The sequence below is a fragment of the Melanotaenia boesemani genome, chromosome 18 (assembly GCF_017639745.1).
Source record: "Melanotaenia boesemani isolate fMelBoe1 chromosome 18, fMelBoe1.pri, whole genome shotgun sequence".
Classification (NCBI taxonomy): domain Eukaryota; kingdom Metazoa; phylum Chordata; class Actinopteri; order Atheriniformes; family Melanotaeniidae; genus Melanotaenia; species Melanotaenia boesemani.
Genome location: NC_055699.1, coordinates 25,363,470 through 25,386,495, shown reverse-complemented (window position 1 = coordinate 25,386,495; position 23,026 = coordinate 25,363,470). Strand labels below are relative to the sequence as shown.

The 23,026-nt window shown below is 39.4% G+C and overlaps 1 protein-coding gene across 2 annotated transcripts in view; it reads left to right on the top strand.

The window, feature by feature from the left end:
* The window catches only part of itgb1a (integrin, beta 1a), a 42,372-nt gene extending 19,565 nt beyond the window's left edge, over positions 1-22,807 (top strand). Inside the window, exons 2-16 of one of the 2 annotated variants that reach the window (XM_041968305.1) lie at positions 6,605-6,665; positions 6,754-6,839; positions 7,437-7,671; positions 7,757-7,927; positions 9,744-9,982; positions 10,703-10,858; positions 10,947-11,042; positions 11,925-12,014; positions 12,208-12,348; positions 15,060-15,262; positions 15,351-15,589; positions 15,669-15,891; positions 18,492-18,727; positions 18,835-19,001; positions 21,722-22,807. In XM_041968305.1, the coding sequence (XP_041824239.1) occupies positions 6,605-6,665; positions 6,754-6,839; positions 7,437-7,671; positions 7,757-7,927; positions 9,744-9,982; positions 10,703-10,858; positions 10,947-11,042; positions 11,925-12,014; positions 12,208-12,348; positions 15,060-15,262; positions 15,351-15,589; positions 15,669-15,891; positions 18,492-18,727; positions 18,835-19,001; positions 21,722-21,787 (2,409 nt within the window). In that variant the 3' untranslated portion in view covers positions 21,788-22,807. Of the gene's footprint in view, positions 1-6,604; positions 6,666-6,753; positions 6,840-7,436; positions 7,672-7,756; positions 7,928-9,743; positions 9,983-10,702; positions 10,859-10,946; positions 11,043-11,924; positions 12,015-12,207; positions 12,349-15,059; positions 15,263-15,350; positions 15,590-15,668; positions 15,892-18,491; positions 18,728-18,834; positions 19,002-19,686; positions 19,780-21,721 lie in introns of those variants that run through there. The other variant, XM_041968304.1, reaches the window with a different exon arrangement.
* Positions 22,808-23,026: the final 219 nt, after the last annotated feature.

Here is a 23,026-nt window from a genome sequence, read left to right as displayed (position 1 = left end):
AAAACACACTGAGCTGCCATTAGTCACAGCTCAGCTGTGTGTTGCTGTCTGAGTCGTAGACAGAGGACAGCTAGATAAACTCATCGTTAAAGACAGTGATGGTCTATCTTGTAATAAGAGCCGTCTGTTAATTTATCTGCCATCTTTTGTCTTCAGTCTACTTTTTATACATTTGACGACACTGCAAACATCATAGCAAAGACATCTTCCTTTCTTTTCACACATCAATGATTCATATGAGTCATTGGGTTGGAGAATGAGTCATGTTTTTCTCATAAAAATATTTGTTAATTGTTTAAGTGTTATTTATTTTCAAACCTTATAAATCAAACTAAATTGTTAATTGTTTTATGAGTGAAATTAGTTTTTTTCATCATTTAACTCTAAAATCATGCAGATTCTGATCATAGTTCCTGAACCTGGTTCTGGTTCCCCAGTTATTACATCATTATTTTTAACAATTTACAGTAATGAAAAAAGAAAGTAGATGTCATAATTATTTATATGTTGTACTATTATTTATGCTAACAAATAGCAAAATCATCATTTTATTTAGTGCCTATTTATAAAATGTGGCATAACTGAGCACATTTTAACTGTAAGTAAACAAATAGGAATATTAATTCATATTGCATATTAATTACAATAAAAAGTGTATAATAGTTATTTTGTGCGTTAGTACCTGAATTAGAAAATGTCAAATCTGAGCTTTCACTTGTTTAGAACTCGTCATAACTCATTACACATAGAAATGAGCTGATTGGTTCACACCTCACAGGTAGTCTTGAAAATTATTAAAAGGAAGCCCAAGCTGGACTGCTTTTAACACAAACAATACTGTATGAAAAAGCCTGTCTTGACATATAAAGATGCATATAAAGAGTTTGAACCGTCAATGCGCCACAGTTAAACTCGTTTGCCTACGTGGTGTTTTCCTGAACCAATCCACTCACTTTGGGGTCCCAATCCAATTCTGACATCTGAAACTGGATTTCTGCTGCTATATTCTGATACCATATCCATTTACAAGAACATTATTGTGTTATTGTTTAAGGTTTTATCACACACACCACTACGTTCACACTGCAGGCACACGTGGCTTAGTGTTGACCTATTTCTTTTTCTTCTCTTTTTTTCTAGTCATTTAGAGATCTTTCCACATCTGCTGCCATATTCATGGTGCCTGAGCGCTTTAGATCTTGGCATCAGGACATCATACACTTCACCAGCGAATAGCACAGCTGATCCTAGTCGGTGCTTTACACGAGACAGGTTCCACATCAGTGGTGAGGAGGAAGCTCAGCCCTGCTGCAGAGCTCTCAAAGCACTAAACGTTGGGTAATAACCAAGAAAGTAAGATTGCAAACACAAGCAGCTGAAGTTGGTATTCCCAGTAGGGTGGCTTAGCTTATTTTCTGAATCTAGTGAGATATTTGGAAACCTGGACAGGCTCAGAGTAGACCTGACAGGGGCCAGCTGTGACAGTTGCATATAAGAAATACTCCCTTTAGAGCAGTTTTTCCCCAAATCCGGTCCTCAAATACCACTGCCCTGCATGTTTTAGATGTTTCCATGCTTAAACACGATCTGATGATGATTGTCTGATTCTGATGTATAAAACTGGATATCTGCCATTATTGATATTTTCTAATATCAAATCAGTTTATGTGAACATTATTGTGATCATGGTCTTTATTGCTGTTATTATTGTAAAAGGTTTCATTAGGCTGTAATAAACCACAAATCACTTCTTAATAAGAGAAAAATGATAAACAAAATTTATCAAATTTAAAACTTTTCCAAAACATTTTATTTAAGGTCCAGGAGAATGTGTTGAAAGGGAGGCAGGATGTATGTGAATAATCTGGGAACACTAAATGGCTCCAGAGTGCAACAAAAGTTTTGTGGAGTGCGACTAACTTTTTTTTTCTTGGTTGCACCGGGGTGCCGAACATTTCACAGGTCTGGTGAAAGACTTGATTATCTCCTTAAATGTCTGTCTGCATATCTCGTGTTCATGCCCTCTTTACCTAGAGGAATAACACCGTAATAAAAAAAAGCTAAGAGAAGAGGTGGGTCTTCATCTCTGACCGGCTCTGATCCACACCTGTACACCGTGTTGTGTGTTGGTTTGAAATGAACAGTGGCATATAATTGGCAAGGCAAGGCAGTTTATTTGTATAGCACATTTCATGTACAGGACAATTCAAAGTGCTTTACATAAAACAAAAACATTACAGATAATATATTAATAAAAGGCAGAAACACAGCAAGAATCACAATAAAATAATAAATTACATTAAAATGATTAAAAGCAAGATAAGTTAAAAAAAAGTTAACTTGCAGATTTCATGCATAGGCGCATGAGAAAAGAAAAGTTTTTAACCTGGATTTAAAAATGTCTACATTTGGGGAAAGTTTAATCTCCACTGGCAGTTTGTTCCATTTGTTTGCAGCATAACAGCTAAATGCTGCTTCTCCATGTTTAGTCTGGACTCTGGTCTGGACTAGTTGACCAGAGTCTTTGGATCTAAGAGCTCTGCTGGGTTTATATTCTCTGAACATATCACAGATGTATTCTGGACCTAAACTGTTCTGGGATTTGTAAACAAGCAGAAGGGTTTTAAAATCTGTTCTGTGACTGACTGGAAACCAGTGTAAAGATTTTAAAACTGGTGTGATGTGTTCAGATCTCTTAGTCCTGGTTAAAACTCTAGCAGCAGCGTTCTGGATGAGCTGCAGATGTTTAAACCTGAAACCTGAGACCTTAGACCTGAAATAAACTAAAATATTAGACATCCAGTACGACGAATAATGACACAGACGCGAATCGCGGAAGCTGGAATTGATAACGACATCTATAGATAACATGTTGGTGTTAATAAAAACCTACAAAGAATATGGGATCGCTTTCAAGCCCCAATATGACTCAGAAATTGATTCTGTTTGTTCAGCCGTGCGAGTTCCCGTGATGGACTTGATGCTGGATCAGGTGAACAGCTCTGGCTGCTCTTCGCTGGACCGCAAGTGTTTCTATCTTCACCTCCCTGGGAGAGTTTTAAAAATCTGATATTTTTGTCAGATTTTCAGTTGGTTGCTGTGTTTTCCGACATGCTGACGGAAGTGTGCTCACCTGTGCGTGCGCGCTCGCATGTGGAACTGCCGTCATGTAAATCACACCTATAACATCAAACTGTTTAGTTTTTAATAAAAGAAGACAGTATAAACCTGTTCTAGAGGAAAGGAAACCTGAAATGACTTCTGTTGTAACTTGGTGCTGAATAGAAATCCAGGTCAAAATAAATTCAGTGGGGGCGCCGCCCCAATATAATGGTAGGAATACACTGTAGTATATGCTGCTGTGTATTTAAATAAAAAAACAGAATAACAAAACCCTGGATGTTTCTGGCGGTTTGAGCAGCAAAAGACATGGTGTGTAACATAAAGAGGATCGACCTTTCACAGTATTCAAGTTCATGTTTGATCCAAACAAGAAGAAATGACTCTAGCTGCATTTAACTGGGCAGGCTCTATGTTTCATGGTAGTGTTGTGTTTTGCTTTTAACTCAGCATTCCTCCATGGCAGCTGCTAAGCTTCATGGGATTGAAGATGTTATTTTTCTTTCTTGACACTTCCCTGGAATTTTACAGCCTTACTTTGCATCTGAATGATTCCTTGACCCTGTAAACTGAGCCGAAGACAGAACCTCAGCAGGAATAAAGAGAAAATATCTGTGTGTGGGTTTGTTATCTTGAGAATGTAAACTTATTATTTCATTTGATGTTTGGTCACAAAAAATAACAAAAAACCTCTAAAAAACACAAGCTTTTGGAGCTTTATATTCTTGTACTTTATATGGTAAAAAAAAAAAAATGTGATTAATGCAGATTTTTTTAAAATCTTAAATGGGAATACAGCACATAGTGCCGATTTCCAGCCATCTGATCTAATCTGGGGGCTGTAGACAGGCTGTCTGGCCTTCTGTGTCTATATAAATGAACACGGTCACACAGGTATTCAGGAATGCATCAGTCAACACTGACCCTCAGTCCCTTTTACCAACAGGGATCATGGTCTTTTAGTGAAGCCTCAACAAAAAGCCAGCATGAGCCAGTGGTTTAGAAGTACGACTAAAACAAACAACAAAAGGAGACCTTTTTGTCACTTTAACGTCATCTGTCTGACTATAATTTGAACCTCATGCTTTAATACTAACTGTGGTAGACTTCAGCTTCTATGGAAATTTTCTTTGAAATTTTTCCCATGGGCCACACAGGATGTTAGCTTTTCATTCCAGATATTAATTTGATTGGGTGAACAGTAGTCTGTGTCGGCTGATAAGTGTTAATAAAACAATTGCTTTGGAGTCCCTCCCAGCTGTCTCTTACGAGAATAATCACCTTTGGAGCTACTATTTTACTCATTTCTTTTTTAAAGGTTAGAAATTTCACAGTATAGGATGCTTGGTACTCCACATGGATAATTAGCATAGCTTATGGTACTTATACAGGTCAATCAGTACTTAAATGTTATTCAAACCAAAAGAAAAAGCTGTTTATGTTCTACAAAAACATTGCAGGTAACTTAATGTTTATCTGTGGTCCTACCATCTGTAAGTAGAACCGTGATAGCTCAGTTCAGTGGCAGTGGTAGAGGTCTGGGATGGTCAGTATTCTGACATGGGTGCAGAACTGGGACTCTAGATTGGACTTCTTGTTGTGGATTTGGATTTGGTCTTTAATCTGTTTGGTAACTTCAAACTTCCCTAGCTTCTTAGCTTCACCAGTAGCTTTTATTATGGCAAAGTTTCTCAAGCCTGGTTGACGTTATTAAAACCTACAAAGACTATTTTATGTCATAATACGACTCAGAAATTAGTAGAGCTGTGTTTTAAAACAAAAACATTTATTATTTTGAATCAATCCAGGTTTAATTAATCCAGTATTGATTAAACAGTAACCAGGGATAATTTACCATCTTTCTACCTTTCAATGCACCTGGACAATGTCAAGTAGTTACAACAGCTTGTCCGTAGGAGATGAAATTCCCAGAAACAACCACTGACCAAGAAGAAAGATCAAAATCCAGATCGTTGATTAGCCAGGACCAAAAAAACTTGTTCACTGCAAGTAAACCATGGAGAAGTGCGTGTTTCTGTAGTCCTGGGATTTCTATTTTTACTTTGTTCTAAAAACTTAATGTGGGTAAAATCTGTCCAGTATATATCCAGGAGAGGCAGCCGACATGTTGTATCCTGTCTGTGGTTTACCGGATGGTTCAATTGCATTCACACAGCAAACGGACCGATACCCCTGGTTTTCCAGCAGACCAGAGTTTGCTTCTTTGGTTTGCACCAGAGTTGGACTGTGCATTCACACTGCCCCAAATGAACCATACTTGCATGGAACAGGACCAGGGTTTGTTTAAAGTGAACCAAACAGCACCAGTGTAAATACACCCTAAGAAATGAGCTTTAGAGCTTTTTCCATTTACTCAGGAATAAACTGATTCTCAGAAAAAAAAAACTAGAAGAAAGTTCCAGTAATATTCAGTCGTACTCCAGGTCCTCCGACTGTTTTACCCTGTGTGTCGTCAATGTGACTTCATTTAAAATAATCAGCCAGCCTTTTGTCAGGCTTTGAGCCTTGGAACGAGGATAAGGAGATCCCATGGTCAGGGACAGCACTACCGTTTTTTTTTTTTTTTTCTTCTTCTTTTAATAAGACTGATACCTCTGTTACTTTTTTTTTTTTTATTATTACATATTTCATTATTATCACCCTAAACTGGAGTTTTGTGGTTTTAACTGGTTAGAAATGGTGTTTACGTTTGTGGTTCCTCTGTTAAACTTAAAGGTTAAAGAATTTTCTTTATGACCAATTAACTGCAAACAGTTTTTCCAAATCTTTATTTAGAGCCAATAAGAATCATAAATATTGCTGAACTGCATGTAAGCACTACCAGTGTGAGCATGTTGAACAAGTTGTAGCTCAAGTTCATCTTCACAGATGCACCAGCGAGGTTGTCCATTGGTCACAAATCAGCTTCTGAGAGCAAAGAGCAGAGCTACAGTCCGTCATCCATTAGAAAGTCATGAGTTACATAAACATGGTCTAACCAAAGAGCCTGTAGTCGGGCAGGGGATCAATAAACATAAAACCACGGGGTCACTGTCAAGGGAGCTGATGGTATTTACAGTAAAAGGTTAGTGAGGGAGGGGCCACAGTTGGAGCTTATGTGACTGTGTGTTTGTGTGGATGCGTGTTTGTGTGTAAAAGTGGACTGAATTGAATTAGTTGGCTGTTACTCTTTCACTGCCTGAGAATAGCCAAGCCCCCATCACTGGATAATTTATTAGCTCCAATTATAGCCAGGCCTTTTACAGATACCATCTATTATCTCTGGCTGACTCTTCCTCACTCATCTGGACCCTCTTTTGTCTTGTGAAATGATAAATTTAAGCATTCACACTAGCAAACATGCCACCCATTGATTTAAACAAAAATTCACCTGCAGCAGATTGCTGTTTTAAACCAAAGTTTTTGGTGATAAATATATTTGCTTGTGTTTGTATTTTATTTATTTATTTGTTTATTTTTGTAGATGGACCTGAAGCTGATCTTGATGACATTTTTAGTCTTTTATGCCTGTAATGCACAGAAAGGTAAGACTTTTGCTGCAACATCCACCTTCTGTGATGTTAACTAATTCTGACTTCTAACTGACCCTCCTTTTGTCTTTGTTTTCCACAGAGGGGAATGAGTGCATCAGTGCTACGGCAAGATACTGCGGACAGTGCATCCAGGCTGGAGCCAAATGTGGCTGGTGTACAGACCCGGTGTGTGAATCTAAGCTGTCAGCTAAATTCAGTGTTGAGGGGGGCAGTTTGATGTCATTACAGCTGCCTGAGTCTAGCAGTGGACGGTTCTCCTTCTTAAAATGATTAGTTATCCTTTAGTTTCTCTTAGAGAAATTGATTTGTTGTTTAGCCACTGAGAAAATTTCAAACATATTCATATCAACACAGTTAGTGTTTAGGTCTAAAAATGATTCATCCAGAAGTTGTTCTGTTTTTGAGACATGAGATAAAATTATGAAATAGTTCAGTAAAGACCTGAAACAGTAGCTACGTTTATACGGAGCACTTTTAATCCAATCAGAATAAAAATGCATCATGTATACATGTCAGCTGATCCGATCAGCCTCGATCAGAAAGAATTTTCTATCCGATCGTGAGGAATGGTTTAAAACTTTTCAACGTAGGATCAGAAGGAAAAAATAACCATGTCTACACTCAATCTTAAATTTTGCTATTACTTATTTTCTGTTTAATGTGTTTAAAATAAACAGTTCGGTGTTATGTTTACATACATAAAATGAAGAACGGTAAATCATTTCGATTGTCTCTGTAATCTCCCTTTCCTGATGCTTTTAGGATTTCCTAAAACAGGGTGAAACTGTGTCAGCCCGATGTGATGAGGTGGAGTCTCTAAAGAAAAGGGGCTGTGGCAAAGCATTGATTGAGAGCCCACACGGTGGACAGAAAGTCCTCAAGAACAAGGCCGTTACAAACCGCAAGAAAGTTACGGAGCAGAGCCGCAGAGAGAAGTTAAAGCCAGAGGACATCACTCAGATCCAGCCCCAGAAAATCACCCTCACCCTCCGATCTGGTGCCAATACATATCACAAAAGCTGTTCAGAAGTTTTTATCTGTGACATTTCAGAGTTATCACGATTGTGGTACATTTCATGCAGGAGAGCCCCAGACTTTTCCCTTGAAGTTCAAGCGGGCTGAAGATTACCCCATTGACCTGTACTATTTGATGGACCTGTCCTACTCCATGAAGGATGATCTGGAGAATGTTAAGAACCTGGGGACCAGTCTCATGTTGGAGATGTCAAAGATTACTTCTGACTTCAGGATAGGTAAAATTTTTATAACCATTTATTCTAATTATTGTTCAGTCTAATCATTCAGTGTAATTAAGCATACAAAGTATTGGTAAATGGGTTTCACTTTCACACTATACTGCTTTTCTATTAGCTTTGGGTTGTTTCTGTTACAGTATGAGGAATGTTTAAGGTATGGGGGGTGAGGGGAAAGTGATAAAACACTTAGGTAGGTGTATGGTGCTGTTCTATAAATAATTGGAAGCTAAGTTGACAAACACCAAGTGATCCTGATCTGTACAAAAATCTATCCACTCTCCTTTTGCACTTCTCCAACTCTTAATCAAGTTACGGGATATTTGACTTTGGGGTTTTCGTATATCTCATTTACAAATAGACAAACAAACCTAGCCACACTAATCATATAACTTGTTTGGTAGACACGAAAACTAGCCTAAAGTTGTAGCACACACCCAACTTCATGGTACCATCCAGTAGAAGCAAGACTAACAATATTATTCCTCACAGCAATACATGTATGCTCAATTTCCTAATGAACCATTTCCGTATTAGTACAACTCCAGTTCCAAAACACTGGGAACTTTGTAAAATGTAAATAAAAGCAGAATTTAATGATTTCCAAACCTCATCGAGCCATATTTTGTTCCCAGTAAAACATAAACAACATCTCGGATGATGAAACTGAGACATTTTACCATGTGATGGAAAATATGAGCTGATAGTGAATCTGATGGCAGCAACACATCTACAAAAAGTAGTTCCAGGGTGGTGTTCAGCATGGTGTAGCATCCTCTCTTCTTCTAACAACTGTCTGGAAACATCTGGGAAGTGAGGAGACCAGTTGCTGGAGTTTTAGGAGAGGAATGTTTTCTCATTCTGGTCTGATGCAGGATTCTAGCTGCTCTACAGTCCTGGAACTTGGTTGCTGGATTTCTGCTTCCATGATGCTCCAGATGTTTAGTATTAGTGAAAGGTCTGGACTGCAGGCAGGCCAGTTCAGCAGCCGGACTCTTCTCCTGTGAAGCCCTGCTGTTATGATGGATGCAGGATGTGGTTCAGCATTGTCTTGCTGAAACCTGCAAGGTCTTCCCTGAAAGAGACGTTGTCTGGATGGGAGCAGATGTTGCTCTAAAACCTCCATGTACTTTTAAGTATTGATGGAGCTTCACAGATGTGGAAGCTGCCCATGCCATAGGCACTAATGCAACCCCATACCATCAGAGATGCAGCTTTTCACCTGTTTCTCTTTAGTATGCAGACCATGCAGTCCATGTTTTAAATGGTGAACTGTGTTCACACACAGTGATTTCTTTCCAGATTCCTTTCTGAGTCCATGCAGTGATTTCCAGTAGAGGTCTAGGTCAACATGTGGCTGGACAGCTGAATGGCTGGATAGCTCAGTTGGCAGGGCATCTATCTCCAATCCAGGAGACACAAGTTGGAAGCCCACAGTGACATATTACAATGGGTGAATATTGACACCTTACAGTTGGGTTCTTGGGCAAGACCGTTAACACTACTGCCTGCTCTTGCATGTAGAGAAAAGTGTCTGCTAAATGACTGTAATGTAAGAATCATTTCTGCTTTTAATGCAGTGCTGCCTCAGGGCTCCACCCACCAGCATCCAGTTTGACCTTTAGCCTTGTCCCATGCGCACAGAGATTCCTCCTGATTCTCTGAATCTTTTCATAAAATACACTGTAGATGGTGGGATATTCAAAGTCAAACAGTATACCCATGAGAGAACTGCTCGGATGTCATCGGCTCACTATAAGACTATTTTTGCTCTCAATTCACTCATTAAAGGAAAAATTCTCTTTTCCAATAAAAGGTTTTGGATCCTTTGTGGAGAAGACCGTCATGCCGTACATCAGCACCACCCCGGCCAAGCTGCTGAACCCATGCACAGGTGACCAGAACTGCACCAGTCCGTTCAGCTACAAGAATGTGCTGAAGTTGACCAGCGACGGCCAGCGATTCAACACCCTGGTGGGCCAGCAGCAGATCTCTGGAAACCTGGACTCTCCGGAGGGGGGCTTTGATGCCATCATGCAAGTGGCTGTGTGTGGGGTAAGCAGAAAGAAACATGAAGTGTTCCTGTGGGAAATATCCACAGCAAGACTGATTTGAAAGTCATTGTCCCACCATCACATTCTTTCTTTAAGGGGAAATTGCACCAGTAAAAATGTTTATTTGGTGTTTAGACAAAGGCATTTTATGAGTTATTTGGGTTTACAAGGATTCTTTTTATTTGAGTTTGAGTTAAAAGTATATAAAACACACCTCAGGCGACACTACTGGTATCAACATGAAACTTTCCTGGTTTATTCCTCACATCAAGGCTATTATTTTTTAGTATTGCAAAATTTCTGAAATTTTATGTTTAAATTTCCAAATTATGTATTATATGTGCATTTTTGGCCATATAAAATATAATATGGCCAAAAAAGCACTAATTTCAATACATTTCTAGGAAATGGTTCAAAGTCTTTTTTTTTATTTATTTATTTTGTTCACATTTTAATCAAAAGTTTTTACAGAGGGGATTTTGGATATTTCTATTTATCACTTCACAAGTTAGAAAATAGTGTAAATAACCAGAAAAACCTCAATTTTCACCATTTTTATGGGATGAAATGTTCTATAAATCAAGCTGTGAATGAGAAAATTCCTTCCATAAGAACTTTATAAAAGTGATGATACAACAGGGTTTTTGCCTTAAGCAGCTTCCGTTTTATTAGAGCAGTTATTTACTACTACTATAATTATTTCTTATTTGTCTTTCATCAGGAACAGATCGGCTGGAGAAATGTGACCCGTCTGCTGGTGTTCTCCACCGATGCTGGATTCCACTTTGCTGGAGATGGCAAACTGGGTGGCATCGTACTGCCTAATGATGGAAAATGTCACTTGGAGAACGATGTTTACACAATGAGTCATTATTATGTAAGGTTTAATCCCCGTAGACTATTTTTAATGTTTTTATTTTTATGTTTAACTACAAATGTGGCTTTTCCCTTCCATCTTCCTCCAGGACTATCCCTCCATCGCTCACCTTGTTCAGAAGCTGAGTGACAACAACATTCAGACCATCTTTGCTGTTACAGAAGAGTTCCAGCCTGTTTATCAGGTTGGGTTGTTTTTTCCTCTAAATTAAACTTAGGCTTTTAAAGTTTTCATCATCCTTTCATTCTGCTTGTGTTCAAGATTTGCATTAAAAAGAAATTTGACTTTTTTAGTGTTAAGCCTTTACATATTAGGATATAACAAAAATATATGTATCTGGTTGTTTTCTAGATCTAAAATTAGATATATGTAGTATAAGATAGGAAAAGTCAATCCTTCTACTATAAAACCTCCTTCATCTCCATGGAAACCAGCAGGACCTTCATGGTTCATTTCAAACAAAGGCAGAGCTTGGGGACACATTAGCAGAGTCTTTTAGAGCTGGAATCAAACTTTTCACCACAAAACAGCCACAGTAAGACATGATTTCTGGTTCTGGCTGCTAGCTCCAGAGTTTCTATCCCACAGTGATGAGAGACGTCTTTGTAACCAGCAGAGTCTCGGCTTTCATGTGACTCCTTGTTTGTGTGGAGAAATTAGCTGAAGCTGTAAAGTGGACAGAGCTGTTCTCATGTTTTTCTTACATTCACATGTAACTGCTTGGGGTTTGAACCGTGTTTGGTTTGGATGCTTGGTAGAGTCTTTTAGCTGAGTTTCTCCCCATCATGTTGCTATGCTACATGTTAGCATTGCTGCTTCCTGATGTCTGCTAACATCTTCTGTACTGTAACATATCATAAGGGTATTTTCATGTCATCACTGAAGTAGACCCAGCATTCGTCAGAGATTAATATGACTAAGGAACAGCTGAAGTGTGAATCAGGAATATAGTCTGATGTCTATGTGCATTTAGGATGGAAACACATCTTAACATGTTTGTTTTACTTCCAGAGAGAATGGGATTAACAGAGCTTTGATTAAATGTTGTTCTGAACTTTTTCTTCAGGAGCTGAAAAATCTGATCCCAAAGTCTGCAGTGGGCACTCTGTCTGCAAACTCAAGCAATGTAATCAACCTCATCATCAATGCTTACAATGTAAGTACTTCAAACTCCAGTTTATTCAACCTTCCGACTGAGCTAGAACAGGGAAGGCTTTTCCCAAACACACATTCTCATTTGATGCTCAGATAATCCTTTTTTATTGTCTGCTGTCAAAACAAAGCTACCAGCTGGCATTCCAGCGCAGGAAATAACACAATTTGTCCTGTTATCTCTGTGTTTTTGGCAGTCTCTCTCTTCAGAGGTCATTCTGGAGAACAGCAAGCTTCCAGAGGGGGTGACCATAGCGTACAAATCCGTCTGCAAGAATGGAGTGGTTGGTGAGGGTGAAAATGGACGGAAATGCTCCAACATCTCCATCGGAGATGAGGTGAGAATGTAAAAACTGGTCTTTTTGTTTTTCTGTTTTTATGGTTTTGCTTCATCAAATGATGGTCAAGTATGACTGGTTGGTAAAGGAGACATGTTCTCTTTTTTTGTTTGTTTTTTTAATAAATCATGGTCAAAATAAGTATAAGTTCTAACATTAGCACACATAGCAAACCAAGCTAACAACATCATCCACCAAACTGGAAGAAAAATACCTCCCAGTCTGCTGGTCCATCGTTCAGGTTCAGTTTAACCTAAATGTTAAAACCCATCCAGCATGCAGATTTTTAATCCACTGAACACTTATCCCTGTTGTTCCAACATCTCATATCATCTCCATTAACTTAATTTTCTGTGTTTTAAGTTTTCAGAGAACTGCAGCTTAATGGACCAAAGTTTACTCTTTTATTTTAGTAATAAATAAGCACCGATGGTTTATTTTATTGCAGATGGGAAATCACAGTTACCTTCTTATTTGAAACATTCAGAATATCTTTTTTAGTGTTTTATTTCTTTATTTAGTCTCCGTCACTGAGTTTAAACATCACCACAAAGTTTTTACGCAAAAGTTTTAACACAATTATTAGAAACTGATTGCAAATAATTTCAGTAGATTCAATAAATATTTATACTAAAAACTTTGTTTTGGTTGATGGGACTATTTACAGCATGCAGCTATACTAACAGTACTATATTTAGATAATTTTTTTTAGCTTGTGACTCCTTAGTGATGCCAGATGTGATTTGATTTAAAATTGTTCTGAACATCCTGGAAACCCTGACAATAATTTCCAATTAAATAAACTTAACATAACCAGTTAGTCTCAGTGTTATATTGATTAATTCTTTATTGTAACAATGCTTCTTGCTAATAAGTCTTGTACCATTGGGAAACCTGTTTATTCCTCTTTTAAATGCAGCCATATTTGTAAGGAAATGCATTTGTGGGATGAGCAGTTGAGAATTTGGGGCAGCTCTTCTATACCAATGCCAAACAGCTGATTCTGCTATTGTTTGTTGTTTGGTGTCGTTTATTGGATGGGATTTAACATGTTCAACCATCACATCTTACTAGACCAGCTGAAAAACTGGGTAAAACTGTTTGGTACCACAATTAACTGGTTTGAGTCCCATTTAACAGACGAGGATTACTTTATTTCTATAGGTAACTATAAATCTAAGCAAATTGAAATAGCCTGTGGAGTTCCCCAAGGCTCCATCCTGGGGCCACTGCTGTTCAACATTGACATGCTTCCATCTCGCTCCAGTTATGAAAAGGTCAGACCTGAATTTCAGCATGACATTAAGACGGTCGTGAACTCAGCCTGTTATCACCTGAAGACATTCTACAAAACATTTCTCAGCAAAGCTTCTCCTATCGACGGCTAATCCAGCATCCACCCTCATCCTACCTGCACTGTGAGATCTCCATCCAGTAAAAGACAGTGTCATCTGGACTCTTGTCTTATCTCTTGCTCTCTCTTTCTCTTCCCCCCCCCCCCCAAAAAACTTTGTCTTGCGTTCCTTTGCTGAATCAGCCACCGCACGGTTTAAAACAGGCCGGTGTGTTTACACCTGCTTGATAGTGTGTGACGCAGCGACCTGAATGAGAAAGTTGTATAGCGCGTCTAGAGTCTAGAACACAGTTTTAAGGTCAGAAAGTTACGTAGTGTGTCTGTAAAGATCATCTAAAGGATTAAAGGACTGATGTCTCAACAGGATTTCTACATTTATGTTTAGTAGACTGGACTACTGTAACACTGTCTTTACAAGTCAGACAGCTGCAGTTAGTCCAGGACGCTGCTGCTCGAGTCCTCACTAAGACCAAGAAAGTAGATCATAGACCTCCAGTCCTCAGATCTTTACACTGGCTTCCTGTCTGTCAAAGAAGTGACTTCAAAATCCTGCTGTTAGTTTACAAAGACCTGAATGGTTTAGGACCAAAATACATTCAGGATCTTCTGGTTTGTTATAAACCAACCAGATTCCTCAGGTCATCGGGGTCACGTCTACTTCCTGTTCCCAGAGTCAGAACTAAACATGGAGAAGCAACATCAGTTTCTGGAGCAAACTCCCAGAAAACTGCAGTTCTGCTAAAACTCTGCTGCTTTAAATGAAAAGATTTTAAATTAAATTAAATTAAATTAAAAGAAAACTTTTCTATTTGCTGCCTTTTATCAAAACAACTGTTAATTCCTGGAACTTTTATTTCTTGTATTTTATTATGTTCTGTTTTAGCTTTTTCTTCTTAATTTCTTTTAATTCTGTTTAGTTTGTTTTTAATCTAACTTGAATGCTTCTCCTGCAGCCCGCTGTAATGCTTTAAAATGTTTTATGTAAAACATGAAATGTGATGTACAGATAAACTTGCCTTGCCTTGGATGATTGAGGTCTAAAGAAACAAGACATATTTTTTATTAAGGACTTGTTTGTTCCTTATTTTGTTCTTACTATCTGTATATATTTTATGTCGCTCTTTTTTAGACATTTTTGTTTCTCAACCCTGCTACTCATCCCACAAATGCATCTTCCTTACAAATATGGCTCCATTTAAAAGGAATAAACAGGCTTTCAAGCAGTATAAGATTTATTACCATGAATCTTTGCTGCTCTGTGTTTAAGTTTGAGCTTCAGCTTGTAAACAAAAGGGAGCCAGTGTGACCTATAATGACATAAAATCTGCATTTTCTCTTCCTTTTCCTTCATTTCCAGGTCATGTTTAATATCAGTGTCACTTCAAAGGGCTGTCCAAAGGACGGTAAGTCTGAGACCATTAAGATAAAGCCCCTGGGATTCACCGAGGAGCTGGAGGTTGTCCTTAACTTCATCTGTGAGTGTGAATGCCACAAAAAAGCCATTGAGAACAGTCCAGACTGCCACTTTGGTAATGGGACCTATGAATGTGGAGCGTGCAAGTAAGCCCATTTCTGCCATCTCTACAAGAGTCTTATTTAATCTTATTGGGAAAATCCCTGGGAATCACAACCTGTCTGTGTGTGTCAGATGTAACGAGAACCGCGTGGGCAGAAACTGTGAATGCAGCAGCAACGACGTGGCCACGGAGGACATGGATCGAACCTGTCGCAAAGACAACGGGACGGACATCTGCAGCAACAACGGAGACTGTGTGTGCGGCACATGCGAATGCAAGAAGAGAGACAACCCAGAGGAGAGGTACAGCGGCCAGTACTGCGAGTGTGACAACTTTAACTGCGACCGCTCTGGAAACAAGCTGTGTGGTGGTGAGTATGGCCGTTTCACAGAGGATCGAGCTTTATTCAGCGTTGTTTGGGAAATTAAAAACTTCCCTCTGATTTTCAGGCCATGGACGCTGTGAATGCAGGGTGTGCATCTGTGACCCCATGTGGACAGGAAGTGCCTGCGACTGTTCTCTGGACTCTAGAAGCTGTATGGCCAGCAACAAGCAGATCTGCAACGGAAGAGGGACGTGTGAATGTGGGACTTGCAAGTGTACAGACCCCAAATTCCAGGGTCCCACATGTGAAACCTGTCCTACCTGTCCAGGAGTCTGCCCTGAGCACAAGTATGAGATCAAACCAGAAGTGAAATAATATGTTAATATTAGTGGATTAGATTTTTTAAGCCTATTTAGGTAAAATGATTATAGTCTGGGTTGTTTTAATCATTTCTTTAGGCCATGATATGACATTAGAGTAGATAGGTAGACGGGAATCTGATGCTTCTACTGAATTCATGTGGTTGTCTTTCAAAGTCGCAGTGCAGAATTCCCTGCTTGTATTTCCATGGATAATCTGTCCCGATCCTCCATTTAGAGATCCACAGTGAAGGGATCAGTTTTACACTGAAATACAATCAGTTATGTTGATATAATAAGATTCAGACTGTAATCAGGTGAAATAATCTGCCAGTGCTGGAAGATAACTGAACTTACTACGTGTTACTGTCCCTGAATGAATTAAGGCTCAAATAAGGAACCATAAAGAACTTTACCAGAACCAAAAATAAATAAGGAAACGAAACAAAAGATGGGAACAGACCACAAACCAGCCACACAATTGGCCGTAGGATCTGGGCAGCTCCAGTAAAGAACAAAACTAACCTAAGAAGCCAAAACCCAAAACAGGACTATAACCAAACAGACTTGCTGCAGTGCTGGCAGCCATGACACTGCCCTTTATCCCCACAGGAGCTCCTCCAGCCAATCACTGAGGAGGAAACAGAACATGTTAATGGCACACACCCACGCTGACGAGGCCTGCGTGACACAAGGATGTCCTTAAGTAGGATAAAAATGTCTAGGCTGTTTACGAGCGTATGTTAAAACAAGCGGTGAAACACTGATTCTGAGTTCATTATTAGGTAAACAACCTCAAAACTAACCTGTCTGAGCTTCTTTCAGGGTTTCTTTCCTACTTTAAGAAAAAAAAATCATCTAACAAGAGCAACTAAAGATTGTTCTTCTGAATTCAAGAATAATTAATAGTGCGGTTTCTTTTAAAAAATGAGACAAAGCATTTTGAATAAACAAGATCAATATTGAGTTAGATTTATATAGCTCTTTTGATGGCATCCAAAGTGCTTTCTGTGGAATCTGTTCCTGATTCGCTCCACATTCAACGATACTCTGTTTCCTGCCCTTCTAGCAATTCTTGAATTCTGTCTAGGGGTGGATGATATCGCCAAAAAATGATATCATGCTGTTTTTCTGTTATGATATTGATGTCTTTGGTTGCACATGAGGCCTTTGTAAAATCCCTCCACCGTTTGCCCGTCATGGCTTAAGGCGTACAGCGACATCAGGCCTCTGCAGTTCCATCCTGTCATATGTTGGTTTGTTGTTTACTTCTAGTCCCTGCAAGGCCCGGTGGAGTGTTGAAAACAGCACTCCTGCCAAAGGGTGGGTTTTGTGGTTTTACAACAGGGGTACTTATTTCAGCACTACACCAGGCCTCCTTTGAGGGGAGGGGTCTACAGTAGCGCTGCTTCTCATTGGTCAGAATGAGAAGCAGAAACGATGCTTTCAAGTCTCCAATAAGACCCGAACAAGTCGCTGGATTTGTTGGGGTTTTTTTTGTTTCTTTTTAATTGAGACACTAGAACGGTCTGAATATTCACCAAATATAGTGACATTCACTAAGTTGGCAGCATTGGGTAGCCATGGCAACAGGTCTACTTCCAGCAGAAACGTGCTATCTGTAGGAACACATGACAAAATAACTGCGCTACCACAAAATTGTTTTAATAAGCACATTTTCTTTGTCGATATCATTGTTTATGTGATTGTTTTTAGCCAAAATCAACATTCTACATATCGCACAGCTGCTCTCATCGCTGCTTTTGTCTGCCACGTTCCCGGGATCTCTCACTCAGCTGAGCTTACCTGTGCTGCACGGGTTCAGGTGCAGTTACACGGCATCATTGTGCCGGAAAGGTGTGATCATGTGACATCACTATATAACATTTTCTACCAGTGTCAAAACATCTTGTGGTATTATCCGGTAGATATTTTACCTGGTAGTCCAGTAGTAACCATTCAATGTTGTACCCCTCTAATTCAGAAGAATCATCTCTCTTACTTTCGCTTGTTTCAAGATATTTTCCTTCTTATTGAATAAGAAATTACATTGAAAAGATAGTTTTGAGGGGTTCTACTTAATAAAAAAATTGGAACAAGTGTTTTACCACTTGTTTAAAAATATTTTTCACTTCTTATTTCAGGACATCTTACTATTATTCCATTTAATTATACTAAGAAAGCTGAGTTTTATAGTGGTATATTGGTACTGGGAGGTTTGAACAGATTTTTGCAGGTAAAATTGGGTGTATAGGAAAAATGTATCTCAGAAATTGTATTAGTGATATGATTTAACCTAATATATATCTAAAATAACCAGTTTTAGGGTTCAGTGCCATACCTGCCTGGCTAAATAAAGGCCATTAAAGCTTTTGTTAACTTTGCTGATATCTTTATGTCTGTTATTGAGTAGGGAGCTGAAAGTTTTTCCATCTCTTCTTTCCTACAAAGACATTTCTTTATGGTTTTTGTGGTGAGGGGAAGTGATTACAGCGACCCATGTGGGGACACAACGTTGGCCTTTGTTAAGTCCTGATTAAATGTGATAAATGTGATAAAGCCTAAATTTTTTCCGTGTATTTCTCCAGGGATTGTGTTGAGTGTCGGGCTTTTGGCACCGGTGAGAAGAAAGAGGAGTGCAAGGAGAAGTGTGATTACTTCAAAATGATGAAAGTGAAGGACAGAGGCCAGCTGCCCCAGCCCAACACGGCCTCCTACCCCGTCATGCACTGCAAGGAGAGGGATGCCAACGACTGCTGGATCTACTACACATACGCCATCAATAATGACACAGAAACAGAGGTCCATGTGGTGGAAAAGCCCGGTAAGCAGAGAGCTAGACTCTCATGAAGTGGATTTGGTTTCAGAGGGGGGTAACTACAGGGGACGGGATGAGATTAGGTGTTTGGTTTACACCCTGCTCTGTTTCAGACTGCCCCTCCGGTCCTGACATCATCCCCATCGTGGCAGGCGTGGTCGCTGGCATCGTCCTGATCGGCTTGGCTCTTCTGCTCATCTGGAAGCTGTTGATGATCATCCACGACAGAAGGGAGTTTGCCAAGTTTGAGAAGGAGAAGATGAACGCCAAATGGGATACGGTGAGTTCCCGGAACATGTTGAAAGTTTAAATGTGCAGAGGTTTGGCCTCTGTGAAGGAGGTTGATGTCTTTGGCATGAAATCATCGTGAGAAGCTGCGCTCCCGTTCTCTCTGGAGGCAGTTTGAATAGTTTGTTGCTCAAGCTAAAAAGGAAAAATGTTGGAGGCTGTGTGCACTTTTTTGGGAATGCTATGCACTCCGTCCTGGGAGTGGCCACAGCTCCTCCCCTCCTTTCTGCCATGTGTCGCATCATCAGCCAACATTAATATGGCCCAGAGATGGCGTTCACATGTTCATGTGCAGGAGTATTCCTCCATCTAGTGGCAGGACTCGGTCAAGGCCTCAGTGGAAGTGGCGTGTCCAGCATGTGGCGTGTTCCTCTCCTGCCTTTGTTTGGGGTTTGAAGTCGTCCCGTCCTGATCTTACCAGAGGACGGAGAGAAAGAAAAGTTTAAGTATCACTGCATGTGGGAAGGTTGACCTATGAGAAATTAGAAATGACAATGTCAGGATTTAGGGCAAAAACAATATATATATACATATATATATATATATATATATATAAAACTTCATCTGATTTATTTCTCATTTCATCTTCCTGCTTATTTTCTTTATGCTGCTTTTTATCTGTGCTGATGTTCTTTATTCTCTTTTACTGAATTACTGTGTTCATTCTCTGCCTGTAGCAAGAAAATCCCATTTACAAGAGTCCAATCAATCAGTTCCAGAACCCAAACTATGGACGTAAAGCTGCTGTCCTTTAAGTTTGTATTTCTTTTCCTCTTCATCTTCCTGCATGGCCTGTTTATGTGTGTCCAGGTTTCACTCAGTTCCTACTTTTTCTCTCTCTTTTTTTGGCTTGTTTAATGAGTAAATAAATAAATAAGTACATAAGAAGAGGGAGGGTCCCTGCATATGTTTTAAGAAGACTGCATGAGTGTGCTGTGGTGATCAATACACCAGGAAGCTCATAAGTATGTACAGTGTTTTGGGGGAAAAACAAAAGTAAAATCAGATTGTTGTGGTAAGTATTTTTATCTTTATGAATACGACTGTGTGGTACGTTGTTACACCAGCATGGTTGTGAAGTGATATGAATAAAGCCCCAATTCGATAAAAACAGCTGGGAGCTGTGCAAAATATAAATAAAAACAGATTTCAATCATTTAATTATCTCATAAATTCATATTTTAATTCTAGTAGAAGATAAACAACATAGATGATGAAACTGAGACATTTTACCATTTCACGGAAAATATGAGCTGATTGTGTCTGATGGCAGCAACACGTCTGTAACAGTGATCAGTAACGTGACTGGGTATAAAAGGAGCATTTCAGAGAGGCAGAGTCTGAAGGTGAAATTGTGAAAAGATCCCACCATCTACAGTGTATAATATCAAAAGATTCAGAGAATCAGGAGGAATCTCTGTGCAGATGGGACAAGGTTGATATTTGATATGTCTAATTGGTTAACTAACCTGTTGCCAATTATCATCTTCATGTTTAGCTTTAGCTAAAACTACAGTTTTGGGATTGAGTCATATGTTTATGTATCCAAAATCTTTACAGTTTTAATTTTTGGAACATTTTTCCACAATTTGAGAATCAGCACCTTGAAATCTAAAACCATGGTCCTCATTTGGAAAGGAGTGGAGGGTTCTCTCCAGGTCGGGAACAAGTTCCTGCCCCAAGTGGAGGAGTTCAGGTATCTTGGGGTCTTGTTCGTGAGCGACAGAAGGATGGAGCGGGAGATCGACAGGATGATCGGTGCAGCGTCTGCAGTGATGTGGACTCTGCATCGGTCAGGTGAAGAAGGAGCTTAGCTGAAAAAAGAAGCTCTCCATTTACCAGTTGATCTACAGATCATGAATACACGCAGCCAAAATGAGTTTTCTCTCCCTTAGAGATAGGGTGAGAAGCTCGGTGATCCGGGAGGGGCTCAGAGTAGCCGCTGCTCCTCCACATCGAGGGGAGCCAGATGAGGTGGCTCGGGCATCTGGTCAGGATGCCTCCTGGTGTTCAGGGCACATCCCACAGGGAGGACACCCGGAGAAGGCCCAAGACACACTGGAGGGACTACGTTTCTCGGCTGCTTCTTCCGGGTCAGGATGAGCCAGAAGAAGTGGCCAGAGAGAGGCGAGTCTGGGCTTCCCTGCTTAGGCTGCTGCCACCGCGACCCCACCTCAGATAGCAGAAAAGTGAATGGATGGATATTCCACAATATTTAGAGCCAAATTCTCTCAGATTGGCGAACCTCTGTCCATCTTTCCATCTGAGAGACTCTGCCTCTCTGAAATGCTCCTTTTATACCCAGTCATGTTACTGACCTGTTACTAATTAACCTGATTAGTTGTCAGATGCTCCTCCAGGTGTTTCTGGTTTGTACCAGTTACTTTTCCAGTCTTTTGTTGCTCCTGTTCCAACTTTTTCCAGACGTGTTGCTGCCATCAGATTCACTATCAACTCATATTTTCTATCAATGGTAAAATGTCTGTTTCATCATCTGATGTGTTTATTATCTTCTACTAGGAATAAAATGTGGCTTGATGAGATTTGTAAATCACTACATTCTGTTTTTATTTACATTTTAGCGTCCCAACTGTTTTTGGAGCTGGAGTTGTACATAACATGTTGGTTTGGTGAACATGTCCAACAGAAACTAACGGTTTCATGGAGTCTGGTATTCCCACTGTTACTTTAAATGTTTCTGTGCTTTTTCAGGGGGAAAATCCGATCTACAAAAGTGCCGTCACAACTGTGGTCAACCCCAAATACGAAGGCAAATGAAGCAAACTCTGCGATAAAGTATCCGACAGCTGCAGTATTTACTTTTGGTTCGTGGTTGGACGGGAGCACATGGTGGAAAAATGTGCGTTTTTTGTTGTTTTCTCATTACGATGTATCGTTGGGCCACTGCTTCTTTTATTTTTACTAACACACATGATTTATATGTATTTGTTGTATTTTTAGATGTACAGTATACAGTCTGTGTATATACTTGGAAGTTGCATATTTGCAAAAGTTGATGCATTTTTTTTTCTGCCAAAGGACTGGTTTGGGCAGAGGATTACGTTCTTTCTCATTTTTAACAAGACAGTGTGGATTTTATGGATATGCAACATGTGCAGGAGCTTCTTTGTTCTGACTTCCTGTAAGGTTCTCCTGATCCAGACAGAACCTCAGTTCACTCGCCCATCACGTTGTATCTGTGTGTTTAGAAAACATCTGCAATAGGAACAATTTTCAGCTTCAGTTGGACAGCTGTGGTAAAGCAGATCATGCAGAGATTGTAAATGTACTTTGAATTTAGAAGAAGCCAGTGTACTTACTGAGTCTATGTCTTGAAGGAGTTTAAACACAAGTTGAAGGCAAATATGAACTATGATTATTTGTATTGTTAATATACTGATAAAAGGGACTGTTAACCACTGGTTAAAATGACAAAATTGTAGCGATGATGAACAATCAAAGGATTTTAATGGTTACAGTTACGATGTATTATTGAGATTTTGTTTCTGCAGTTACTTTAATCTCAGGTCCCCATGTCGACAACACCAAAACTATGTTTTCTGTCAGCTTCTTTGGTGACTTGTAAACACATTTTTGTGTCTGTTACGTTTAATGTTTTGTTTAAACGGTAAGACTGAAACATGAGTATTCATTGATGAAATGTTTTCACACCCAAATGCCTCAGAAATGCCACACACACAAGCTTTTTTACAGTATTGTTTTTAAAGTGCCTTTTATTTCAGTATCATGCTCTTTAAATGCTGTTTGAGATATTTATTAAATACAGAACAAAAACTGGTTTCTTTCTGTTTAATTGTTACAGATTGATGTGCAGTGGCAAGAAAAAGCTTTCAGAAAAAAAACCTAATCAGACACAGACAGTAGATTAAAATAACTGACCACAGCTACCATCAGGCAGGAAGTAGGACACATCCTGGATAGGTCTACAGTCTAAGACGCCAACAATCGTGCAGGTTAACCTAACATGCATGTTTTTTGGTAGTGGGAGGAAAAGAA